At 41.6% G+C, this 27235-nt stretch overlaps 1 protein-coding gene across 1 annotated transcript in view; it reads right to left on the bottom strand.

The window, feature by feature from the left end:
• Itih5 (inter-alpha-trypsin inhibitor heavy chain 5) overlaps nt 1-27235 on the bottom strand; it is an 83717-nt gene that overhangs the window by 11964 nt on the left and 44518 nt on the right. Inside the window, exons 8-10 of the mRNA XM_003473519.5 lie at nt 6921-7089; nt 3630-3939; nt 376-935 (exon numbers count right to left, since the gene is read on the bottom strand). Of these exons, the coding sequence (XP_003473567.3) occupies nt 376-935; nt 3630-3939; nt 6921-7089 (1039 nt within the window). The remainder of the gene's footprint in view (nt 1-375; nt 936-3629; nt 3940-6920; nt 7090-27235) is intronic.

Raw genomic sequence — 27235 nt, 5'->3', positions numbered from 1 at the left:
GGATTTATGGATGACTTTTTTTTTTTTTTGGTACCAAGAATTGAACTCACAACCTCATGTTTGCCAGGCAGGCACTATGCCGCTGAGCTATATCCCCAGCCCTATGGATGATTTATTGATAGGCTGACCACTGGCCACATTTTGTGGCCCGTGTGCTATTTTTTCTCATTTCCCTTGAGAGCCACAGTTTGTAACAATAGAAACACACAATCCCACATACTTTCTGAAGGCTACCTGCAGCATGGAGGCTCTTGTTTATAAAAATTGTAATCTGATAAAATAAAACAGACTCCTACTGACACTGCCACGGCCTTACAAAGAGTCAGAATCAAGGTCCAACCCCAAGTCTGCCTGGGCACATGGGAGCTGTGTTACCTGGCTGCATGGTGGATCCCCGAAGGCTCTGCATCACTGTTTCTGGTCCTGTCGCAGCAGACATGCCCCGGGCAACCTCCAGTGTGCCCCCCTGAAGCACCGGCTTCCTCAGCTTCATGGAGGTAAAGGGAGTGAGGAAGTGGTAGGTCAAGGCCAGGTCCTGCGCCTTCTGCCTCAGTCTCTCCTTCTCCTGCTCACTGTCACTCTGCAGCCAGCTGCTCAGCAACTCCTTCACAGTGAGGTAGCTCCAGAGACGCTCAATGTGGTTAGGGTCCTCCTTGCCATCCCCTCTGGAACTGGGACTTCCTGGAGCACCGTGGCCCCCCTTCTGAGGCTCCACAGGCACATCCGTCTTTAGGATAATAAATTTCTTACTGTTGCTGGCAGTGACCTCCACGTGCAGCTGATCCATCTTCCTGTCTACCAGCTTCCCAGCAATGACAATTTCAGAGCCATTGAAGTAGTTGGGGAACACGGTTTTGGTGGCATGCTCCACTAAGCCAGAGGGATAATCAATGCGGATGTTAAAAAGTAGGGGGGTCCTGATCTCATCATAGAATCTGCAGAGGAGGAACACAGAGAGAATTAGGGCCTGGCTGGCAGCAGGAGGGACCATCTTAAAGCAAATTACACTCTCACAAAGAGTGATCTGACTAGAAGTGATAAACCTGTCACAGTCCACAGCACAGTCTTTGCAAGAGTGGACACCCAGCAGAAGCTCAAATTCCTCTGGTGAGAGAGAGAGAGCACTCACTACCTCACAGAGCTTCTAAACTTCCTTGTCCACTGCTCTGATGATGGGGGAAGACATCCTTAGCACTGATCAAAACCTTCCTCGCTGAGATTTCCACCCATCGTTGCTTCTGGACAACAAAGAATTAGTGTAGCAATCTTCAACATGACAGCCATTTAGATGCTCAAAAGACACTGCTCTGTGTCCCTTGAAGTCCTCCTTTCATGTTGCCTAATCAACATCTAGGTACATGAATTATTCTTCATGTAACATATTTCAAGACCCCTCTCATGACTCTTTATATATTTCCCTTTATATATTTCCACACCTAAGCTTCTCAAAGGGATCCTAAAACAGTTCTCTTAAAACCCAAATAGATGTTACAGATGCACTGTAAGTGGCATGTTATACTTGAGAAATCTGACCTTGACTTTAGCATTACGCTTTTGTTTAATGCAGTATTTGTTAATGATAGCTTTTCTTGTAGTTCTATTATGTGGCTGCTTCTTGCTAAGTAAGAGTACAACCAAAGTCCCCTTTCCAAAGATCTACTCAGCATTGGAAGTGCCGTTCAACTTCCATCTCAACCACTTCCTTACTCTGTGTCCTAGGGAATACGACAGTTTCTTTCTCTATGGAAGCAGGATGTTAACAGTCAGTATAGAACAGTTTCGGCAGATCTCCAGCTGTCTCCAACTTCATCCTCCCTTTCTTTTACAATTGAATTCTAATGAGGGACCTGTCCATTCATCTACAAAAGATGTTTCCTGGCCTCCACTGTGCTAATTAAGGCCATGTAGCCATGAGGTCACCAATGGAAAAAAAATGATGCCTGCAACTTCCAAGACATTTGCTTAAAATAAAATAGTCTGCAATGGCTTCCTTTTCTTTCTCTCTGAGACTGCAATATAGAAATGACAGTGACTTAATTTCAACCTTCCAGCGAAGAACAATACCAAGTACGTGAGGCAGAACAATAAACTGGAAAGAACCTGGGTGAGTTCCTGGTGATAGTGTGGAGTAGAATTTAGGTGCCTTCTTTACAGGAGGGACAAATGAAGGGCTGTCTCAGGTCAGCCCTTGCTTTTGGTATCTCTGCATGGCAGCAGAATGTCTACCTTAATATATCTAGTACCTCCTAGGACAGTGGTGGTGAAGCCATGGTGTGCTTGTGGTTTGTTTTTCTTTTATGACAAAAAATGTTAATGTATGAATTGTTTTTTTCTGAACTAAAACTTCAATATTCTGTTGCAGTTTTGACACTTTGCAATAAATCAGTGGGTTTAGGGCTGCAGTTCCTAAAAGGTTTGCCATCACTGCCTTAGGATTTTGTGACGGTCACAAGAGATGATGTGTGCAGAAATGCAGGCATATTTTAGGTCCGCAGTATGTTAGGACGGAGAATATATTTAGTACTATCAACAGGGCAATTGATCTGTTTCCATGTAATTACTTTTATTGCAAATGCCTTTTCAAGTCTCACTTCTGTTATATAGTACATTCACTGTCTCCTGAGTCTAGTTTTGAAAAATTTTTATAATATAAGAAATAAATTTGTTTTCATTTAAATGTCCCATAAAAAATGCTGGAAGAAAACTGATGGCCAGTCCCACACTAACCACCTGTCTTTACTGTATACTCTACAATTTCAGTGAAATTTATCACTACTAAATTTCTTTGGTTATAGCCATTTTAACATTTTTAAATGTACTTCAACCTCACTTCTTTACAGTATATGCCATCTATGTCAAGAATTAAGATGTAGGGGCTGGGGTTTTAGCTCAGCAGCATAAGCCTGCAAGCAGGCAGTCGTGAGTTCAATCCCCAGTACCGATAAAAAGGAAAAAGACAAAAAAAAAAAAAATTAAGATGTGTTATGTGTATGTACCAACTTCCCGTGATGAGCATAATGATTATGAAAATATGTACAGTAAAACTTTTAAAAATTATAAAGAAATGTAGATGATGGCACAGCATGCCGAACTGGAGGTGGACATGCCATTAGATTAGCTGCAAAATCACATACTGCGTTTGGTATCACAGTATCCAAGGGAAGTTAGCATTGTATTAGATAGGCTAAATTCTAGTTCATTCTCTACCTCAAAATGATAATCTGATTACTCATCAGTTTAAACTGACTATTTTACTTCCACATAAAAAGATGATTATTTAACTGTACTCTAAATATCAAGAAGGCAATTACAACCATAGGAGTGCATTAAATGCCTAATATGAAACAGCCATTGTGCCACTAATTTACAGAAGTTTTCTGTTTAAATTCTGTGAGTCCACCGTAATTCTCATCTTACAGACGAGGAAACTAAGGCACAGACAGTTTTAAAACCTGACCGAAAGTCACAAAGCAGGACTAGAATTGAACCTTGATCTGCCTAATATCCAAACCCAGGATGAGACCAGTGACTTAGGAGCATTTTGAGTGCCCTCCTGTCTGGATTTCCACTGAATTTAACCCCCAGCACCTTCAGACCACATCTCCTCTTTCTGAGAAGAGAAAACAAACCCAATGAGCTGTGCACCCGCATCCTCCTCCTCAAGGACGCGCCGTGTGAGGCCACAATTGTCCAGTGACAGTTTCTCCAGCAGCCGGAAGTCCACGTCATTGCCAATACCAACAGTGAAGATGCAGATCCGACCCTGGGCAGCCTCCTTGGTGTTGTTGAGAATCTTAGGCACATGGGTCTCCCCTACTGTGGGTTTCCCATCCGTCAGGAAGATGACAAGGGACACGCTGCGTTCTTCAATGTCATTGTGGGACACGTAGTTGTTGAGGAGCCTGATGGCTGCCTGGAGGGCCCCATTAATGTCTGTGCCTGTAGGACATAACACAAGACAGCTCACACCTTCGTACCCACCTTCTGACCCTGAGTGCACAGTCACAGCTGCACGGAGCCCTCAGCATGGCTAGAAGCATGTTCAGTGTTTGCTAGATGAACATAAATGACATGGAATGATCTCACTGTAAAAACCTTCTGCAGGTAGCCAACGTACTTTCCTGTGGAAGTTCTCACTACTCCAGCATTATGGCTTCTCTGCCCTTTTCTAGGGCTAGCTTCAAAAGAACAGGAAGGGGTTGAATACAGGAACTTGAAGGGGAAAAGAGTCACAGGGAGAAGAAAGGTGCACAGAGTAAAAACTCAGGGTGGGACAATTAGACACAATCTCAGGTGGCTTCAAACATTACTGGGTGGTGCTGACCGGCAACTAGTGAGCTCCCTTTGTCATCTCTTCCTCTCCTTGCTTGCCATGCCTTGGGGTTACCTCTGATTATTAGAACCCACAATGGAGGGAGCTATTAAAATCCATACTCCTGGACCCTGAATTTTTTCCTTTAGAAGGTGCTTGTCAATGGGAGCTCTGATTAAAGTTGTGCGACAATATCTGTAAAAGGTGTTATACAACTGTTTGCTTTGTGTATGTGGCTGGCTATGGCTGAAACTCTGGATTAGCTGAGAATTTCACTCAACTCAGCTTCCACTGTTCCACCATCATCAAGCAAAACGAACAGTTCTTAACAGCATGAACATCTAGATCCTTAAATCACTTTTTTAATGGCTTGAGATAAAATTCACATGCCAAAAAAACACCCATTTTAATTTCACTTATTTTTTTAATGACGTGGACTAAATATAAATTGTAAGCACTGAGTTCATTATTTTTAATAAATGTAGGCTTTATAACCTGCACCACACCCTGTCACCCTGCCTAAAGGGGTTTTTAGCTACCTGCAAAATGTACAGTGCATGAAAGAGGCAGATCATTTCCCCATTACTTTAAATTCTCCAGAATTTCTGGCTTAAAAAAAAAATAGATAAGTCTACGCTGTGACAAAAGTATTTACAATTCCTGAGAACATGCATTCAGATTCCCAACAGAGGAAAGTTACAACTGAAGCAGTCTTTAACTTTTCTTTGGAATCACTCGTTTGCCTTTCATAATGCTGGTCTCATTTCTTGCTGCCCTGGATGGGTGAGCACCTACCAATTGGCAGGTGTCGTATTCTTTTTAATTTGCACTTAGCAGTGATGCCAAATCTCTCACTCCTCTTTAAAGCCAAGGAAAGCCAGGGCCAAAGGATAGATTTAGCTTTGCTGATTGCACTCAGGTGCCAACGGCACTGCAGGGCTTGGAATGGAGCCTATGTTAAGGTGGGGCATCCCCAGTCTACCTCAGCAACAGTGGGGCGTTCTCTGCAAGAACAGTCCTCCAGAGCTGCCTCACCACACTGTCAATAGCTTGTGGAATCCAACAAGGGGACTACTCAGGTCAGTAAAAAATGGCCACATCGTGAAGAGGACTTCCTACACACCAGGACCATTCTATACACTTTAAATATTTAAACTCATTTGATCCCAATGGCAACTCCATTATTATCCTCATTTTACAAATGTGGGAACTGAGGCACAAGAAAGCTAAACAGCTAATGGTGGATTTAAATCCAGGTAGTCTGGCTTCAGAATACACACATTTGATCCTGAAGTTACACCTTTCAGAGAAGCAAATTAAACTGCTGTTCCCCTGCAGAGTGGAGGCAATGCAAGGTCAAGAAAAAGAGGAAGCCAACAGGGTTCCTAGGGTTCAGATTCCGAAAGAAGGTGATACGTGACAGTGATTTTCTGAAGCTGTTTACCACCTTTCTCTAACACAGATTCATAATTAAATAAATTCAATTTAACAAATGTATTGAGCATGCACAGGATGTCAGTAAGTATGTTAGGAGCCAGGGGCTGCAAAGATGAAATCTCCTCCCTTAGGGAGGTTACAGTCTTATCAAATTCCTGTTAGAGACAATAACTATATTACATCTAATCTTGCCTTTTTCTCATCAATAAAAGTTCTTAGATTATACTGTTTTTGGAGACTGGAAGGAAATACCATGGTAAGCCTAAGTATCCGGCAGGCAAGAGTAAGTTCCAAATGAAGTTCATTTGGGAAATCAGTGCTTTGTCTTGGATGGGAGATAATACACAAAAAAATGGCAAAATCTCAAATAGGACAACACTGATCCAAGTGCTTCAAATGTTTCCAGAGAATCAAAATGAAATTAACCAAGATGACAGCTTCAGAAGACAGTGTCTCTGTCACGGGGTTTTAAGAATGGGGACAGAAGGCCAGGTTCAGGTCCAGTAAATATCCCAACACTGCACACCTCTTATGTGACCCTATACTAGCAATGTGAGTATAAGACCAAGGTCCCTGAGTTGAACAAGCTTACGCAGTTCACAGTTGGATAATCCACTGTCCTGATTCTCTAGTCTTGTCAGAATTCTTTATGTTCTTTCCTCTCCTCTTTAATATTCTGCATACTCCCCCAGGCACCATGATCAAGACCAGTTCAATGACTCGAGGCTCAGCATCCTCCCAAACCCCTTTCGTATCCACAGTCCTTCCCTAGCGATGTGGTTCCCCAGTGCAGGTTAGATAAACAAGGACGACTGTCTGTTCTGCAGGGCTACCTGATGTGCACACAAAACATTGAATTCTACATGTCACTTTAATTCTCTGCCCAAGAACAAGTTACCAAAAGCAGCTTTGTTTGTAGGATCCTAAGATAAGCTAGGAAAGCACCCAAACACCTATAAGGTATTCCCCCCACAGTTTAACAAATTTGGTTTGATACCTTGGAGATGAGAATTTGGACATTTAGTGTTCAGAGAAACATAAGCTTCTGGGAAAGCTCTCACCTATTACCTCTTTTTCTGGAATCAGCTTTAGCTCTCTGATCCTCAGCTCTTGGAAGAAAGTTAACTTGTTATCATGTCACAGTTGACATGCAAGGAAGGATCATTCTTACCTCCACTGGGCGACATGAGGTGAATATAGAATTTGCCATCTATGATATTGTTAGGAGTGACTGGAACCAAGTGGTCCTTCCACACCTTAATTCGGTTGGAAAACCCAATGATACTGAAGTGATCCTGGGGTCGGAGGTCAAGGAGAATGGTGGTAAGAGCATCCCTGGTCTGCACAAATACAAAACAAACACCAGTCATATCTGATCGCATTAGTCCACTAGGAACAATCCCAAAGTTCAGATTTACTGCCGTGATTAAACGTCTCTTTCCCTTATTAGATTATAAGCCCTTTATGAGTATGTCTCATTCATCTTCATATCACTGAGTGACAAACAGGAGGTGCTAGACAGAGGGGTAGTGAGTGAATGAATGAACATGTAATTATTTACATAAAAAGTGTGAATAAGAAACACCACAGGAATTGTTTTTATTTTTATTAGTACATGGTGGCAATACGTAATGTCCATATTCCTTGTGTGGAATTGTACACATACATAACACATCTTAAATCCTCAGACATCTGTAGGAAAATGGATGCACCTTGAGACCATCATGTTAAGTAAAATAAATCAGACACAAAAGCTTAAATGTTGAATGATTTTTCTTATATGAGAAATACAAATCATAAATAAAGAACAAAATAAAAAGACAGACAAAAGGAAGATAGATCTTGAGACCATCATGCTAAGTAAAATAAATCAGACACAAAAGTTTAAATGTTGAATGATTTTTCTTGTATGAGAAATACAAATTATAAATAAAGAACAAAATAAAAAGACAGATAATAGGAGATAGACCTTTCCCAAATGGAAATGGTATAAAGGGATGAAAAAGGAATTTTAAATGTTGTGAAATGTCTATGAACTTGACTGACAGCTTTATAATGAAAGAGAAATTTGAGTATAGGGCATAAATGAATTTGACAACTTGGAAGATGAGGAAGAACACGTGAAAAGTAAGATAGCTTAAGCAAAGCTAAAAGGTGATGCAGGCAAATTTGAGGGGTACTGAAAAATAAGAGGTATGCATTTTATTTGGACATTTGGGAAGTAGAAAGAAGCCTTATGAAGCTGAAAACAGAAAAACTCTAAGATCCTAGACAAGAGTTTCTATGATAATCCACCACATATCATGAGAAAACACTGCCCTCCTTAGACAGCATGGTTGCTGGATTTCTAAAGAGATTTAGTGTCTGAAGTTAGAGACTAGCTGGACACTAGTTCCATCATTTAGCCACTGTGGGGCTCTACGTAATAAGCTGCACGACACGCTCTGTTTCCTGCCTCCCAGTGTTGTTACTCATTGGAAAAATTAGGACAGTAACACTGCCTACCTTATCATCCTGCCATGAAGGTTCAATCAGGTACTAGATGACAAGTACTCAGAACGAAGCCAGACATACAATGACTACTATACTGAATTTGCTATTACTTGCCAGCTGGTGGGAAGCAGAAAAATTTAGAGAAGACAGGAGTCTGGGGTGGTGATTTCCAGAATGAGTGGCACCGAGGAGCCACATGCTTACTCGGAGGACATCATGTAGGTCTTTCCCTAGACTGTATGACTGTCTTCGCTTCACCCCTCCATTCAGATGTATCACACCTTCTAACTCTCCAGCCATGTGTGATGACCACTGCTCTTATTTTAACATTTTCATTTTTGAATTCTATTTCTCACTCCGTGGTCTTATTTTTCAGTCCTATATCCAGCTACTCACTCCAAAATCTTATTGTCCAACTCTTGAATTTTATGGGAACCTCAAAATACAATTTATAAAAGCATTGCTGATATTTCTAGTTTTAAAACTATATGTGACATTTGTTCCTAACCTCAGAGATTCTAACCTGAGAAAAGGTTCACCTAATTTTCTACTTGCTATATTTGCTGAATTAAGGCTCCTCAACTTTACCATTTCTTCATTCCTGAACTGCAAAAGCAGTGATGTCATCAGGAGCATGAAATAATGGTGGTGATGATGATGACTACAACGACACAACTGATCTTTCCTGGCACTCACCAGGTAAAATGCTGAGTGTAAATGCTCTTCCTGTGTCAAGGAGATTCACAACTAAAGTGATTGTTAGCATTCCCATCTTACAGATGAGGCCATTGAGACAAGAAGTTAAGTATCATGGCCTATGGGAGCCTGGATTATAACACAGCAAGTCTGAGCCCAGGACCAACACTTGGATTCACAACAGTGGGATTTGCAGCCCCAAGCCTGCTGGAATTTCAACTACTCTGAGTTCCAACATCACAGTGTACAGCTCATTGTGGATCTCTTCCAGCTCTGTTGTTGGGCTCTGCTTATTTCTTTGTTTCTTTCATTTCACTTCTGGCAGCAATTAAAGGATTCATCTCCTCTAACATCCCTGAAGAAAGCACTGCATGAATTCTGCATCCCCCGCACTAGAGCAGTGGATACATATCATTAAATCCATCTTCTTATCTTACAGAGGGTCGCCTCCATGCCCCACTCCTTCCAGGAGCCAGTGGCTTGGCTATGCTTGATTCCACTCATGGGGCTGGGAGACCTACTGTCTCATCTCCCTCTACTCCTTCTGGAACTGGATTTTTCCACAAAAGGGGTCTGGCTGACAGCTTCTAGGGACTTTCATGTCTTCTCTCAATCCTGATTCCCAACACCAAGATATGTGTTGAGATGCATGTAATGATACAAGGAATCGACACCCAAAACAGGTCAGTGCTCTCAGGAAGACATTAAGGATCTGTAAAATGTTCAACCAACATGGCCATTCCTCTTCCTCAGAGCTCTTCTGGCTTTGGCTTCCTGGCATACATAGGCCTCTTCCCTCTCCCCCGTCATCCACTGGCTCGGCTGGTGCCCCTTTCTGGGCCACCCTTCAGTGAGCAACTCAAAAACTGAAATTCTCAGCTAAGTTCCCAGCTCCGCTCTCACACTACCTGTGTCCCCTAGGTGAGTTTATGCATCCCTATCACCAACCATGCATCCTCCTTTGGCTCACTTCCAGACTCATCTCCAGACTGATTTGCTTCTCTCATTGATCCAAACCAACCTGACACAGCCACATCTCCTCCTGTGTCCCATAGGCAGCTCAGATTCAAGGAGTCAACACGGACCTGAGATCTTCTTCAAACCTGTCTCTCCTGGGATTGGCACCTTGGGCCACCTCAGAGTGTACGTCAGAAGCCTGGACATCATGTGGATCTTCTTTCTGCCCAATTCACCCCTGACCCTTATATCCTTCAGCACCCCGTCCTGGAATTCCACTCCTCTTCCTAAATATCCTGGGATTATGATCTGGGTGCTTTTCTTTTATTGTTGTCCTTCATTTTGAAAGTATTACTTTAAAAAGATAACAAGAAAAACAAGAAAATCATAATCCCAGCCACCTCCCACAACCACCACAAAAGCTCTGGTGTACCACAACCTCTTCAGAAACTTTCCTCTGTGTGTGTGTATGTGTACCCGTGTGTGTGCACACATGTTTGCTTTTAAAGAAAGTGATGCCACATTTGTATCACTCTTGTCAAGCTTTTCTTTATCATACCAAGTCCAGTTTTCATGTCAATGCATGAATGAATGCCATGTCATTTTAACAGTGGCACCGTATCCTACAACATGCATTCACAATATTTTAACACTTCTGGATATGTGAGTAGCATTGCTATGAAGTTCGTTATCCACTCGACTTTGTGGCCATGACTATTTCCTTATGATAAATCCCCATGCAGACAATCGGTGTGAAAAAGGACCTTGGGTAGGATTTAGCAGGTTCCTGTCTTGCTGCCGTAGTTAGATTTTCAACCCTTCTCCATGAAAAGCATTCTTCATTGTGCACAACACAAAATGTGAACTCTCCTGTTTGAATACAAGATTCTTGATAAAATGAATGGTCTGAATCTGTATTTCTAGCTTACTTCCTTATACTCCCATCCCAACTATAAACTTTAAGGTCTGATTCCCCAGCACCCAATCTCCCTAAGCACACCATGCTTCTTCACAGTTTCTTGCTCCTACACACTCCTCTCCTCCCCCTTTTCTCTATTCACTGAGCTACAGTTTGTCTTTCATGTCTTGGGGGAGGCCACTCCTAACTCAACCGTGAAGACAGGCAATGGCTCTATTCTGTGCTCCTGCTCTGCGTCCTACGCATACCCATTGTAGTGTCTCTGTAGCCTGGGCCCCTGGCTCTTTTCCAGCTCTGCTCCTCTGCACCTGTCATTTCCTTTCCCTGAAATGCTCTTTCCTGGCCACTAAATTCCTTCTGCCCTAAATCCTGGCCCCATCTTTCCTTCACACCATAGAGAAGACCTTTCCCTGTGTGTATGGCTATATTTGTCCATTTCAGTTCTGTGCTTCTGAGTGCAGGATTTTTTTTTTTTTCATTCTGTGTTTAATACCCAGCAGTTTCCAGCACACAGTGATGCCTGAAAAATGTTTCCTGGCTAACGTGATGTTGGGTAAAGTGCTTATCTATCACATTAGCCAGGGAATTCCTCAAATAACAGTCTTCTGTCTCTCCCCAATCCCACTGTGATATTTTACACATTGTAGGCATTTAGTAAAATTCTAGTATCCATTGTATTAGTATTATGATTATCTGTTGTAACTGATAAATATATGAAAGAGATGGAAGAGTAGGAGAAAAAGAAATGGGGGGAGAGAGACATACAAAGACAGAAAGAGACAGGAACAGAGACAGACGAACAGTTTGGTGATTCAGAGAGAAGAGGGAAGAGACATAGAGACAGGACACTCAGGGAGACAGACAGAAGATTCTGTCAGCAAAGAATGCCACTTGCCACAGCTTGTCCTCTGGCATCTAACGAAAACAGTGCTGAGAGTGACCTGGTAGCCAAGCTGCTGCATCACGAACTGACAACCCCATCCCCACACTCAGCAGAGGTTAAGTGGAGCCCTGACACGATGCAGGTGGCCTCAGGCAGGTTGCTGGCCACACTGTGCCCTGTGCCTTTTCTTCTATTTAGCAACACCACACTGGGTGTGAGCACCCTGTGATTCCCTCTCTGAGGTCCAGACCTGTACAAAGGGCTGTCTGGGAGCCCAGTTCTAAGACTCCCCTGGGCCCAGAGCTGGCCAGGGAGCAGGAAATGGGCCCTGAGGAGAAGGCCCTGGTCAGAGACTGTGACTTGTTTAGCTGCTGGCATCCCTGGGGATCCTTAAATAGTGTGCTAAAGGCCTTGGGAGGGATCAGACTGGCTCTGGTGCTTTTTCCCATCATGATGGCTATGCTGTCGGTCTCCCCACCCTTCTCCCCTGAGCTCAGCGACTTCTGGTTTCTTATGACCTTGTAAGGCTGCAGCTGTGACTTATCCTCGAGTGCACTGAGGGAAGGCGGGCTCGCAGCCACAGTTGCTCCTTCTCTACTATGACAGAGCTGCCTGGATGGACTCCCACCCAATCCCAGAGGAATATGCCGCTGCCTGTGGCCTCCACCCTACATTAACCCTTAACTGGATCTTCACCTCCTCTGCCACAGGCTGCTACCCCATAGCTCTGCTAGGCATAGCGCCTTGGGAGACAAGAGCACAGTAAGTGATCACACAGCAGAGTTAATGTAAGTGGGCTTACATGAATCTTTCTGCACACAGTGTTTCTATGCTAAACACTAGCAGAAACACAGGCAGGCTCTGTCCAAGAATGCAATCCAGCAAACAGGGTTAGCATAGTCCAAAAACATCAGAGGAAGCCCAGAGAGGCCAAGAATGTGTTTGGAGGGCTGGACTGCCCTGAGGGCAAAGGCACATCTTGGGGGGAGCGTGGAGGTTCCCCTCATACCTGAGATGACATGGTTGTAAATAAGAAGAGTGATAGGCTCAGTGGATGGACAAGGCAGCTGCTATGTATCCTGAGTGTCCTTCCCAATGAACTGAAAGAAGATACTGGACACCTCAGGAATCCATGTCCCTGGACCCTTTCCTGTATTATCAGAGCTCCTTCTCATACCTGACACACTGGAGGAATCCAAAACACAGGGCTTGGTTTAATAATACTCCCAAATTAATTTATTAGTAGGTGACCACAGGAGACTGTGGGAATGCCTTCTTGAGACACGATCTAACATAAGCAGATAAAACTGACGCTTATGTGTATTGCACAGTTTCCACAGAGGTGAATGCAACTGGGGAAATGAGGTAACTAGAGAGAGTCCTAAACATTTTGCATCAGAAATTTACATTTATTGGTGGTTATTCCCAAGAAGATGCAGTCTTTCACATCATCATGTTCCTGGACAGGACAAGGGCGTACGTGGCGTGAAAATGAGGGCTGGGGGAGAGTGATACCCTCAGGTTATGCACAGCAGCTGCTGGGTGATGGGGCTACAGGGAGGTGCTAGCAAAGTCTGTGGAGTAGGTGAGAAACTCCTGTGCAAAGCAAGAAAACCAAACCCCTGTGCCTCAAGAAAGAAAAATAAGAAGTGCACAACACCTGTTCAGGAGCAAACAGGACTTATACAGAGATCACCCAGCCAGAAGCCCAGTGGGCTTCCCCTGTAGGGGACAGGCCAGCTCCCAAGGGCTCCAATGCGCAGTGAGCAGGCAGCTGTGGACCCGCTGCAGATGCGGCAGCATGATCTGCCAACTCTTGCTGTGCAACACCTCTGAAAAGATCCTTAAAATCCCAGACCGTGTGTGGACAAAAGAGAGATATAAAGGTACAAGTAATAAATGAAAATGATATTTATGTATTTCATACCACCTAAGAGGTGCCTTGGCCTGGATTACATACATACACAAGATTCCTTCTAATCCTAGCTGTTTAGAATCAAACAGGATAGGGATTGCTTTCTGCTTAAAACTATTTCACGGTGATGATTCCTTATCTTACATGTACTTTTCTTGGATTGAAAGAAGAAAAGTTATTCTCTTTAAAAACAAGTTTCAGGGGTATAGCTCAGCAGCCTAAGTGCCTGACTGGCAAGCACAAGGTCCTGAGTTCAATTCCCATTACCCAATAAATAAATAAATAAAATTTAAAAATAAATAAACAAAACTCAAATGTCTTAGTAGCTCATTCCAGCTCTGCCTTAGATTTACTTAAACAAGTCTTGTAATCTACTCCACTTAAATTCTTCAAGGCACAAGATGGGACATAAATAAATGAAAGCCAACTCTGCTTCAGATTCCCTACAATTCAATATGGCTAACAGTAGTCCTTCTTGTTTCTGTGGATCTTTGGAAGAATAGCTATGTAGTCCTCTCTTAATGTCACTGTAGAATGCAGACCTGAACTTCTGGAAATGCAGCCCCCTCTTCATCTTCCATTGCCGGGGAAGGCAGTGTCCAGGAAGTGGCTCTGTGCTGTGTACTATGGGCCCTGCATTAAGTTGCACTCAGGACAAGAGATAGGCTCTTCCTTTCCCTTCCCTTCCCTTCCCTTCCCTTCCCTTCCCTTCCCTTCCCTTCCCTACCCTTCTCTTTCTACTGCATCTTCCCTATAAACTGTGTCCAAGTAGCAGCAGGATTTTGGCACAGTCCTTGAAGGGCTGAGCATTTCACTGTTACAACTACCATGTCATAAATGAAGACTAAACAATTTCCAAGTAGAGAGACATTATCCAATCAGACCGTCACACAGAGAGGTCAGTGGAACCTATGAAAACCCCAGCCACTCCCCCTGCTACCCCACCACTTCCATCACGGAGCCACTGATACAGACTTTCTCAAATCCTGTATCTCTATATCCCACATTTGACAGGCACTACACAGAAGACTTTCGTGCAAAGACCCTAAGTTGTTGGGCATGATTCATCACAAATGAATCCAAGTTCACGGGAATCAGTTATTAGCTGTTCTATGTTTTCAGGGCAATCATGGGGCTATTTTCCTACCCACAAGTCCCATCACTCACCTCCTTCTAAAGTGTTTACCAAGAAGTTGACATTTTCCCTCTCGTTGGTCTGCACAGTTCTTTTGAATAAGTTCAAGAGAAAGATCTTTCAATATGTACACCTTAAAATAACCCAACAAAGAAAGCAAAGGCTTTCTGAAAGTCTGATTAGAGCCATGGAAGGGGATGGTAATCAGTAAATAGATACACTGAAAACAGCCCTAAGTTTCTGGGAAATAAGGTTGAAAAATGAAAGATGCCCAGGAAAAGCTGTAACTATAGTCAGCCTTTACTTTCCAAAGGAGAACAGTGCTCAAGCATTCTAGGGTACATAGGGGGAAGCATGCTTTTATGGCTCTCCTGTCCGCCCTTCCTCTTCCTCTGAGCAGTGCCCAAGCCCTGCTCTTTGGTGAGGGGGAGTATGGCCCTGTGACCATGCCAATGAAAGGACAGACAATACTTTAAAAAATAGCCTGAGACTCCATCAACGTTTGCAAAATATTCCCATTGTACCTTAAAACACTTGATTAAGCCTGCAGTAACGAAAATGAGTCTTTTCACCATCCCTCCGTTAGCTCTAGGAGCTCTCCCTGAACCCTGCAGGCGCCATCCACAGCATTGCCCCAAGTGCACTTGGAGATAAAAACAGACAAAATAGCCACCAACTGACTCGCTAGCAACTGACAGTGGTCCAAGGGTGTCAGCTGTGTGTCGTCTGTGATATTTTTAAAACCACGGTATTTCTAGATCACAAAAACAAGCTGTAAAAGATAGCATCAACTCATACTCTGCAAGACTTAGAATGGCTCCAAAGAAAGTATTCTTACCATAACTGACTCACCGACTACTCAAAAACTCCTTTGAATCTCAACTTTAGGATCAAGGCAATAAATTGAGTGAAAAGGACTATTTTTCTATCATAGTGTTACATCCATATAATTGATACATTTCAACATATTCGGCAACAGATTGGCTTCAGAAAGGAAGCCAAAACATTAAAAAAGGATGCTGCTCCAGTTTCTACAGTATTCATAGCACATGGAGAAGTGCAGGATGTGGACTCTCCTTGTCACTCTCCCGTACATATCTCCTAAAATGAACCGCCTTCTAAAATTCATATTAAAAATTAAACTCTAAGAATCACAAAGTAACCCAAAATGGTGTCTCTATCAAATTTGAAGAATCTTGTTAAAAAGAAATTAAAACTATTTTTTTACTAGCCAAAATGTGCTTTCTGCAGAAACAACCTTTCTTTATCTAAATAGAAATTCAGGGTAGAAGTCATCATATTTTTCGATATTTTGAAACAGCTTAATAAATGCTAAATAATAGCTTAGAATGTGAACTAGAAGTAAATGTAGAAAATAGCTTTCTTTTGTCTCTACATTTTAATATTTTAATATTTACACTATTATAAACATATATTTCTTAAGTTAAGAAAAACCTCATACTTAAAAATACATGACTAAGCTACCACAATTTCATATATGATTTGAATTCTAACCTCCAGTGTTCTTTCAAAGTAGTATTCAAGTGCTTGCTAATATTGAACTCTAATTTGGATGACATACTTATATAATACTTTATCCAATCTGTAAAAATAAAAAATAGTTGTCTTTATAGTAGGATAAAAAGCATATTTATAGTAAAAGTTAAACTTTAGATATCACTTCAAGTCTGTTTAACTAAAGTAATTTTTAGAGATTAAGTTTTGCTAAGTCCAGTCTTAACTTTTTAAAAACAAGGCCTAATAGGTTTTGATACGAGAATTTTTTTGAAAAGTAAACATAACTAAATCTCATTAGTCTTTGTGTTTGCATGGCACTATTCTACTTATAACTCAAGAAGCACACTAAACTCTATCTCATTTTAGCCCCTGGCTCATATTGAGATTTGTTACCTAGTGTTTATACATTTTAACAAATGTGTCAAACATTTATCTAATAATTTCACTGTACATTTTTCTAAAAGGTTCCTTTGAAATAATATTTCTTTGATGCTTTATGACATATCAGGCACATCCATTTTTCATATTTGATGTGTTAATAACTCAAGGCTCAGATTCGTCTGTCCTCTCTTCATGGGACATTAATAGTCATGAAGATCTACATTCAACGCAAATCCCATACTTCTCACTCTAGCAAACAACTTGACCTTAGCCTTGGTTACCTTTCCAAGACTATTGCCTACATGGGTTGCAGATAGTTTTTCCCAGGAATGATTCCTGCTCTATCAGAAAACAAATAAGAGGGTTCTGACCAAGAAAAGTTTACCTTTATGTCAGATTTTCTCCAAAACGGGTGTTCCTTATTCATCATTTTGACATGTTTACTGATTTCAGTGGTTGAGTTCTCAGTTTCCAACTTCTAATCTAAAAACAAACTATTTATATTGCATGCTTGGATTCTGGCTCTGTCTGTTTCATTCTATGTATTTTTGTTGTCTGACTCTCTGACTTCCTTTGACTCATTCAACTTCCCGTAAGTCTGAGGTCTCATGATTCCTGTTGCCATGGTTTGCACCTTCCCTATGACTCTCCCTTTGGATTCCCAGGATGTGTCTTGACTAATGTCAAGTACATAAAACACAGAGATATGAAGAAGCTGTAAAAAAAAATCCTCTAAATGTGAAACCATAGAATTATTACTATAGAGGGCCACCAGGGCGATTCTCCCTGAAAGAAGGTCATTTATCTCCATGTTGGCTAAACTTGGCCCTAATTCCATGTATTGATAATGTACAGAGTTAGCTAGGATATTTCTTTACCTCTTCATTTTGCTGCAAGCAACGCAAGTGTGCTAGCATGGTGCTGATGTGTAGCCTTAAAGCGATGCAACAGGTCAGTGATGCGCAGCCTGTAGCTCCCAGTGAGTATGTGTGGGCGAGGCTGAGTGACACAGTGCTGTGGCTGAGACAGAGGCTGGAAAAAGAACCTGTATCTCAGGTCATGAAGACTAGGCATCAAAGCTGAAGCACCAACCTCAAAACCCAAGATACTTCCTCACACCGTGTTACTCATGCTACTCTTTCTGCACACCTTTTTCTGCGTATGGCAGAGGTGCTATCATGCCTTCTATCTAGCCCAGTTCACACAGTGAAGTGCTTTCAGCCACTCCCCTCTACAAATTAATAAAGCCCTGATCAACCCGAGGCTTTTGTTAAGGTTAGGCATTGTTCTGACTGAAGCTCGCATCCCTTTGGTTTCCCACAACTACAGATACATGTTTATTTCTTTATTCTTGCTGTGAGTTGCACTGGAAGTGGTAGATTGGAATGAATTACTGAAATTTCAAAAACTTTTCCCTGGGAGTACAAAGGTGGATCCCTCTGGACCATGACAAACCAGAGAGGAATCTCTATAAATTACGTAAGAAGAAAACACAGTTTACTAACAACTGTGATTGTATAAACAAGCAAATATTTAAAGGAAGTAGAGCCACCCGCCTAGTAGTGGCCCTGCGCTTCTATCTTTTCATACTCCTGAAATCACTGTGAGATTGGAAATTGAGCTTTATGTTGCAAAAGGAAAAAGATCACAAAACTAAACATAGCTAGTTGTTAGGAATTATTTACTTTCTCTGGTCTTCCTTTTTTACAATAGGAGACGGAATCTGAACCACTAGAGGATCCAGAGCACAGGACGCAGCAGCTTCCTTAGATAGATGAAGGAGGGCTGAGGAAACCTTACACTTCTTCCCAACTACCAGGAGGAAAAGCAAACTGAGCACTAAGGCAGTGTTCTGTCCAGTAATTCAAGCTGTCCATCAACAAAGTTTCAGATATGCTGCAAAGTGCAGAAATTTGAGCTGAGAGACAGAATGCTAAGTGATAAATATTTCCAACATCCCTGACTTAATTTGTCCCCTAAAGCCCCATCCTTCCATGGCCCCCAAGCTTGCTTCTGCTTTCTGGTAGGTGTTTGTTTGTTTATTCAGTCTAGAACCTTTCCAAAACTATTCAAACTGTCTTTTGCACATCTCTGCATCCTTGGAGTCTCTACAATTTCCTGCTGCCTCCAGCCTAGCACAGGCGCAGCACAGCAGACACACACCCAGCCTCTCCTCCTGGATGTCTCTCTTGGCCTTGCAGTGCTTTAGAGAGGTGTCTGCTTACCTCTGGTTATCAGATCATTCTTCTGAGATTTATGAGTTTAACATAGCCTGGGAGTAAGAACTAAATGTTTATGTTCCATTGGACTAAATGTGTTCCTCTCCCTCAATTCATATGTTGAAATCTTAATTCCAAGGTTATGGTATAATAAGGTGGGGCCTATGGAATGTGATTAGATCATGAGAACAGAGCCCTCATAGTTGGGATTTGTGACTTTATAAAAAAAGGTGCTATGAACCAGGAAGAGTGTCCTCGACAGACATTGAACCTGCTAACACCTTGACCTTGGACATACAACCTCCAGAACTGTGAGAAATAAATTTATATTGTTTATAGCCCACCTAATCTATAGTGTTTTTGAGAAGCTGGAGCAGACAGACAATGACACTGACATCACGAAACATTCATTTTTCTAACCATTTGACGTATTAGCAATTGATGTTATTTGTCAGACTGTTGAAGCTTGTGTTATGATCACATCCAAACAAAAGTAGGATTTTAGAGAATCAAAAGGATGTAGTGTCTAAATCAGTGATTATTAGAGTTCTTTTCTTTCACCCCACTCAGAGAGAAGACCAGCCCTGGATGAATCTTGGAGGTTGAGTGCCAAATGCCAAGTGTTCAATGGGAGTGGAGGTGACAGATTTGTCCCAGAAGAAGTATATCAGCCTGAGCCAGACTCAAGAATAGTTTGCTAACAATGTTCAAACCATAACACAACTTTAGGTACTGACTGAAGCCTTGCCTTTGCCATCGCTAAATCTCTAGGCCGAAGACACAAATCCCCTATGCAGAAACTCCATCACTCTCCAGCATCGGGCCCCAAATTCTTCTCACTACCTGCAACACTGAGCACAGCAGCCAGCACCATGCAGGCCCCATGCTATAGGCTCTGCAAGATACAGAAACTGCCTCTGGTGGCCTTGGTAGATGGCGAACAGTTTGATCACACCTCTCATGGGGAATGCCTTCCCTCAGGCAGCGCACAGTAGTTTTTCTTGGTAGAAGAGACTTTTGCTGTTGTGCTAAAAGTGTCTTCCCTGCAATCTTTCTTCACTGATTCTACAATTACTTATCACAGGCACACCGCCCCCCCCATCTTCCTCCCATCTGAATCTCACATATGTGGGGGCCCAATGCTTGCCTTTTCATCTCTGTCTCTTTCCTTTCCATAAAGTCCAGTCTCTCCTCCTTCCTAAAGGAATGTTAATACATTCTACAGTCACTGCTTCTGTTCAGAGTTTTCCCAAATTCTTATCTCCTAGCCTGGATTCTCCCCCAAACTTTCCCATTGGACACTTTTGTCACCCCACTGTCATTTCCAACTTCATGTGCTAAAAACCTTTTGCATAATGTTCTTTGTCTCAAATTGACTCTTCCCTCAGAATTTAATACTTGTAGTTCATGATTCCAAAGTCTTAACACTCTTTCTTTTCATTCTCTTGCTCCCTTAGATCTGCCTACTCTGGACCATTGGTTGTGAGCACTTTTTTGAGGGGCTTAACTTGGGGACTCTTGAGTAGTCTCAACTCATGTCATGACCCTCCAGGAACTTCTTCTAAGCACCTCTGGGTTGTCACTGAACTCCTTTACAGGAAGGTTATCAGAGAGCTTCTTGCTTATAGTGTTGTAAAAATCCAACCTGCAACCCAAATGTTTCTGGTTTTATCTGAATCCTTTGATTATAAGGGAAGCCCTTTGCCAAGCCCATAGAGAGCCCACTTCTATGTTGTCATCCCACATCAGTTTCTTCTGCCTATTTACTGAAGGTCTGGTCTTCAAAGGAACCAACTGCGTGCAAGGTCTTAGCTGAGGCTCAACTCCCTTGGAGGACCCACAGTCTCATCTGCTGTTCCTACGACAGCTCTAAAAGCTTAAACCTAAGACTCTGGTGTCCGTGTGGGGACATAACTTACTCAGATTCTCATCACTTGCTTTCCACTGTCCTCTTTAACTTTACACTCTGGAGAATGTATTTGCTTATCAGCTCAACTCTGCACTAAAGACCTGTTTCAAGGGATCAAGAAAGTCTGGAAAGTCTCCAAGTTATTGAGTCCAAAATATGACCCAATGCTTCAAACTATAACATATTCATTCCTGCTTCAGACCTTTCTTTTCTTTTTCCCCAACCAAGAACTCACTCATTCTTTTCCCAAAGAGAAAATTGTATTCCATCTCTAAGGACAGGTTCCTTCTTTTTCCACCCCCATTATTCATGTTTTGCTACCTCAGCAGATTTTCTGCCCCAGTTTCTACATTTCCATTATCTACATAACAGATTTGGATGATGCATGATTATTCCATATTTCTAATCCCCAGCAAAAATTTTTATTAAAGTGTCTTATTTGAATATTGGTTTTTCTCTTGTCTCCATGACGCTACACATGCCATCCATCTCTCAGTCTGCATGGCTCCTCTGCCCCCTTCTCATCGCATCCAGTGGACTAACTTCTAAGAGATCTTTGAGAGTGGCTCAATCCTGTCCCCTCTGAGAAGCATTCATTTTCCCCACTGCCTTCGCTCCACCCCACTGTGCAGTAACTGGGCCTTACAAATATCTCTGTTGTATACAGAACTTCATATACAAGTTTTCTCTGGTTTTCTCTTCTCTGGGCTTCTTGAGAGAGATTGTCTAATTTACCTTTATATTCCCCATATCTCTCACTTCTCTAAACAGTACACATTCAGTATTTGTCTCAGTCTCAGAGATTCTGGAGTCTAGAATCGAAGCCAGGGTGGGGACCTGAGGGAGTCCAGTATCCTGAACAAGAGACGAGGTGACCATGCCACCCAGCATTGGCAGCTCTGAGGAATTTTACTCAGGAGAGATTCAGTCAGCCAGCCCAGGCTCTGCAGTCCCCAGAATGACAGAGCATTCTGATACTCTGATAAGCACTTTCAGGTTTGTTATCTCATTTAAGTCTCTTTTACTTATGGTGTTTATCTCACTGTTACTTGTAGCAAAGTTTCCTTTCAGCCTCTATCTAGCCCTTTACAAAAAAAAAAAAAAAAAAAACCAACATTGCCAACTCCAAATAGAGATCTGAGTATGAAATTAGGGGACTAGGAAGGAAGGAGCTTCTCTCAGATACTGCCGACGGGTCTGCAACCTGAGCAGGTAAAGGTTCAGGGGCATTCACCATTCTACACTGTTAAGTTTTTCTTTCTATGATAGCCATGTGGTACCTACACTCAGAAATAGGTATTCAACATTTTGCAAGCATGGTTTCGTTTGGATAGGTCTCAACTGCCTCCACAAAAAAAAAAAAAAAAAAAAAAAAAGTTGTGTTGTGATTTTTAAAAGGGTACCTTGAATTGATTTAAAATAATCTGTGTTATCACTGTAGGACAGCAATTTTTGTCCACAAAACTTAAAAGTCCAGGTTTTCATTGGTGATCTAGGACAAAAAATATTTTGACCTCTGTCTGCCATTTATTACCTCATATTCTGGGTCAAAGATGAAAAGCGCTGTCTCCTCTACTCTGCCCCATGTCTTGGATCTCTGTTTCGTAATATATTTCTGAAACACACATTTAGTGGCTATCTTTTGGCAAGGGCAGCCCAGTGGGACAGACACTGTCAACTGAAATAACCCTCATCACATTCCAGTTAGTCAATGTTTGGGATGATGAACAAGCACACTATGGCCCAGTGTTAGAATCCCAACTGCTGCTTGTGTTTAATAAATAAAATTTTATTGGCACACAGCCACACCCACGTCCTTGCATTTTGTGAATGGCTGCTCTTATACCACACCAATGGAGTTCACTAATTATAATGGAAACTATCTTGTTGGCAAAGTTTAAAATATTTACTATTTTAAGAAAGTTTGGAAATTCCTACTTCAGAAAACCAAAAAGAGGGAAGCTAAATTTTTCTGTTGTTTCTTGAGGCCATGCTTTGAGATTCTTGTGAATTCTAAGATGGTAAGAGGCAATGCATGTGTACTCGAGGCATTATATTGATCTTTATTTGGGTGATTTTCCTATAGCACTTACCTTCTAGTGTCAGGATGCAGGCTGTCAGGCAAGATCTACTTTGGCGGTGTGCTTGCATGTCTCTTCCTTTCTGAAAGTCTACATTTGTTCTGCAAGCTCTCTTCCCCTACTGGGACTGTAAGTCCTCCAAGCCCATTTTAGATTCCCTGCCCTTGCCTACCATTCTTCCGGACTGCTCAGGGAACTCCAGACTGCCTCCTTTGATGCCCATCATCTAAAAGCTACTTTCTCCATCTTAATCTTTCCAGAATCTTCTTTTTCACAGTGGGGCAAGTCCACTCCACATCTCTCGAGGAGAAAGGCCACAATTTTCCCCACACCAGATGTCACTGGTAATCACGCACCTTCCTCACTCTGCCCATCTATCATCTCTACCTGCCTAACTCAAATTATAAAAAGGAGTAAAGCCAGCATCTCTGTACATGCCTCTATGGGCCTAATGTTGAACACCAAAATACTGCTCATTAATTCTATGGGTTGGAGCTGAACAGCTCCATTAATTTTTTACAATTTCCAACCACTGGCAGAAGCCTGGGGCCAGGTGACTTCTGTGCACTCACCTGAGATACACAGCTTTCTATATCACATTACTTGGCAATAAGAACAGCAGAGCTTCAGATTTGAGTGGTGCTCTAAAATTAGATTACCATCCATGTCTAATGTTGTAATGAAGTTTTGGGTGGGGTTCGGGCAGGTTTGAATCCTAACTTTGTACTCATAGCACTGTTGGATCACTTCCTGACTATCATCCTCTCATCTATAAAATGGAGATAGCAATGTTTACTTCACTGGGTTGCTTAACGATGAAACACAGGGCTGGGGATGTGGCTCAGTGGTAGAGCTCTTGTCTTACATGCACAAGGTTCTGGGTTTGATCCCCAGCATCACACACACAAAAAGGTGAAACACAAAAATGTACACAAAACCTCAGGGCACATATTGATCTTTCAAGAGTATTTAGTGCACCTTAAAAAAACACAAAGTAAATTTATTGTTCATGTGCTAGTAGTTTTCAACAAATATCACCTTCTCTGTATTAGGTGTTATGTTAAAAGCTGCATTATAAACCGTAATGATTAAAACCATAATGCCTCCAAATCTATGAAGTTTACAAACCATTCACATATAAGCCTATATAGAAAATATTCAAACTGCTCTTAGGGGACAAATTTTGAATAGCAAAGAAGAAATGATGCCCCAGAGCATAAAACAAGTCCATGAATGAAGTATACATAATACACATAATGCAATTCTCTTATCCATCAGTTCACACTCAGTTTACCTTGGCGGTGACAGATACATTATGCTTGTTCTTCTTTACCTTCTAATATTAGTGACCAAATGGAGAAAGAAGACAAACTTCCAGAAGCCATTTGAAAACCTAGGATTGGCACAGAATGGCATAGAGTGCAGAACAAGTTGGGAGACATTTACAACATGAAAAACACCTGGGAAATGATGCATTCGTTACTGTTTGGTTGCCAGAGATCTCCTTGCCAAGCTTGTTAGGATGAAGGTGAAAGCAGTACATCTAATTATACAGATTAGGGAAAAGAAAGAGAAGAAAATGGGCATTAGTCAAGGAAAGATGCATTTAGTAGGCAAGAAAATCATCCTTAGTGTTCCCAAGGGCATACATATTTGCAAATACCTATGCCTTTAACATGCAACTGGCAAGAAAAAAGTCTACCTGATGACATTTTGCCTCACTTCTTTTCTCAACTCCCACTCTCCCTTACTTTTACAAGCTCAAGTAGAGAGGCAGACATGCTGCCCCACACAGCCCCAGAGCCATCTTTCAGTGCATTCATTTGCAAAAGCTTGTGGGAGAGAAACAACCAGGCCAAGTGCCAACCAGCAGCAGAAGGCTGTCACTGCTCCCAGGCTGGGGAAGCCCTGGATTCCAGAGTCACATTCCCACAGGATTAGTACCAGAGGATGTCAGTTGCACGCAGCTTCAGAGGCTCCAGAGGATGACTGAACGAGTTTTGTAATTCTCTGTAAATCAATCATTCGAGTCATTGCTAAAAGCCATACGCCCAACTCTGTGATAAACACAGTGCAGTCATTAATTCCCAGCAAAGATGAGGAAAGCTAAATGCCCAGAATCTCAGTGACTGATTCTTAGAATCCAAGTGGACCTGTAACAAATGGCACATGACTCTGTGCTTGTGGTCACTGTCCCTTCACTAATAGACAGACCCAGCATCCCACACAAGTCTCCACAAAGAACCAGCTGAGATTTCATGTAGTGTCCTGGCCTTAGAGAAGCTGTGAGCTGCTGAAACAGTCAGCAGTTTTCAAACCCCTCCCCTCAAGGGAGCAAGGGGCTGTAGAAATTGCTCAGACACGTGTTTGGCTGGTCTAAGGTGGTATTCCTGGAAAGAGGCCACCCTGGAGCCAAGAAGCCAGCAGAGTGCATGCCAGATTGTCACTGACTGGGAAAGAATGGGGTTTTCACCTCCAAGAATGAAGAAAGTGGATAGAAGAGCAAATGGCCTGACATCTGTCTCTGCATTGTTCTTGTGTGAAGCAAAGAAATCTCAGCCTCCACAAGGCAGCCTGCTCAGCTGGATTTTGAAATGTGCACCAGCACTGATCTTCTATCCATCTGCACCCCGTTCAGCTGCGAAGGAGGGTGCTGCCTTAGCTCATTACGGCTTACACAACTCCACAGCACCAGCCTTTAGTTCGTGGCTTTCAGAGGCAGATCTGGGACTGAAGCCAGACCCCCATCATCTATTAGCCAAGCTGTCTACCTTTGCAAACCCTAGGTTTTGCCATCTGTAAAGTACTGATGGTAACCAAATGGCTATAAAGATTAAATATACCCTTCTATTATATAAGTCATATAATACTAGTAGCATAACGAATAGCACGCTGGAAATGCTCGTGCTATGTTAAGAAGTGCTCATATTATTAGGTAGGTTTAGGAGACCCTGATTCATCTCATTGCTTTTCTCTACAGTTTGAAGCAAGACTGTTGTTTCTGGGGGTTACATGGTAAGAATATTCGTGATCACTGTCTGATCAGAAACAGAAAAAGATTCTCATGCATTGGAATGGACTAGTTTTGGGGTTGGAACCTAAAGTGACTCAGATAACCAAAGGGGTGAGTCCTATGAGATGCTGAAGCCTCTGGGCTAATGGCCTTCTTGTGAAGATACAGTGGATTTCATTAAGCACATTAGCCTTTATTAATAATTCATTAAGGAAAAGATGCAAATGTTATATTGAGTTCTCTAATGAGTATTATTGCAAGTGTTCTTGTAAGTAATTTACATGGTTTAGAATTTGAAACTATAAAAATAAAAAGTTTTTCCATTTGTATTTCTTTGATTAGTATTACACTTGGCTTTTTTATGTAAGTTTACTGAGTCATCTTACTTCTTCATTTTGGATTGTTTCATATTTTTGTTCATTTCTTAATGTAGGATCCTTAACTTATTGATCTGGAATAGCTCCTTGTATAGTAATGATAAACCATCTCATTGTTTCATACAATTTTCTAGTCTTTTATTTTTTAAATTTAGAACAGGATTTTCAATTTTATATTGCTAAAAGTGCTGGTTTTTCTCTTTGGAATTACTTTCATTTTTTTGCTTGCAGGCTCAAAATTTTCCCTTAATTTAAAACTCGTTAAATACATGTCTATACTTCTGTACATATCTTTGAGTCTGGTTAACACTTCGAAACCTTTAATCCATGCAAAATGGTAACAGGTTTCAATGTTATAAATTGGTCCAGTCTTTCTGAAAAACATTTTTTGTATTTAATCAAAACTCATAAATGAAGTTGATATTCTGTGCCCCAGTGGTCCCATTTATAAGAATCTAACTTAAGAAAACAACTGGGCATTTTGTAAAAGATTTCTATAGAGAAATAGTCATCTCGATGCTGTGTGCAAGAGCAAAATATAAGAATAACTTAAAAGTCTACCATGAATGGGATGAGTAAATATCCCACAGCTATATTCTTCCATTAGCAATTCAAATTTAAATTAAATTACAAATTCATTTTATTAGTTGGAGCAGCTACATTTCAAGTGTTCAGTAGGCTAGGGGCTACCATATTGAAGAGCACAGGTACAAAACATTGTCATTCTTACAGAAGTTTCTGTTTGGGAGTGCTGCTCTATGGCAACTAAAATCAAGATTTAATAAAATATTTAACAAGATATATTCATGACATGATGGTAAATAAAAACATCAGGACAAAACATGTTTGTTGGTAATAGAAATTAAGGTTATTTAGTAATTGGTAACTTTAATCACCAATATCTTTATATTATGTTTATTCAAAGAAACATAAACTCTGTCATTGTGAATTATTTCAAAGACAGAGAACAGAGAAAAAAATAAAGAAGGA

The sequence above is a fragment of the Cavia porcellus genome, unplaced genomic scaffold (assembly GCF_034190915.1).
Source record: "Cavia porcellus strain 051 isolate PalLab524CR breed Dunkin Hartley unplaced genomic scaffold, mCavPor4.1 scaffold_13, whole genome shotgun sequence".
NCBI lineage: Eukaryota > Metazoa > Chordata > Mammalia > Rodentia > Caviidae > Cavia > Cavia porcellus.
This window is presented reverse-complemented; position numbering and strand designations above follow the sequence as displayed.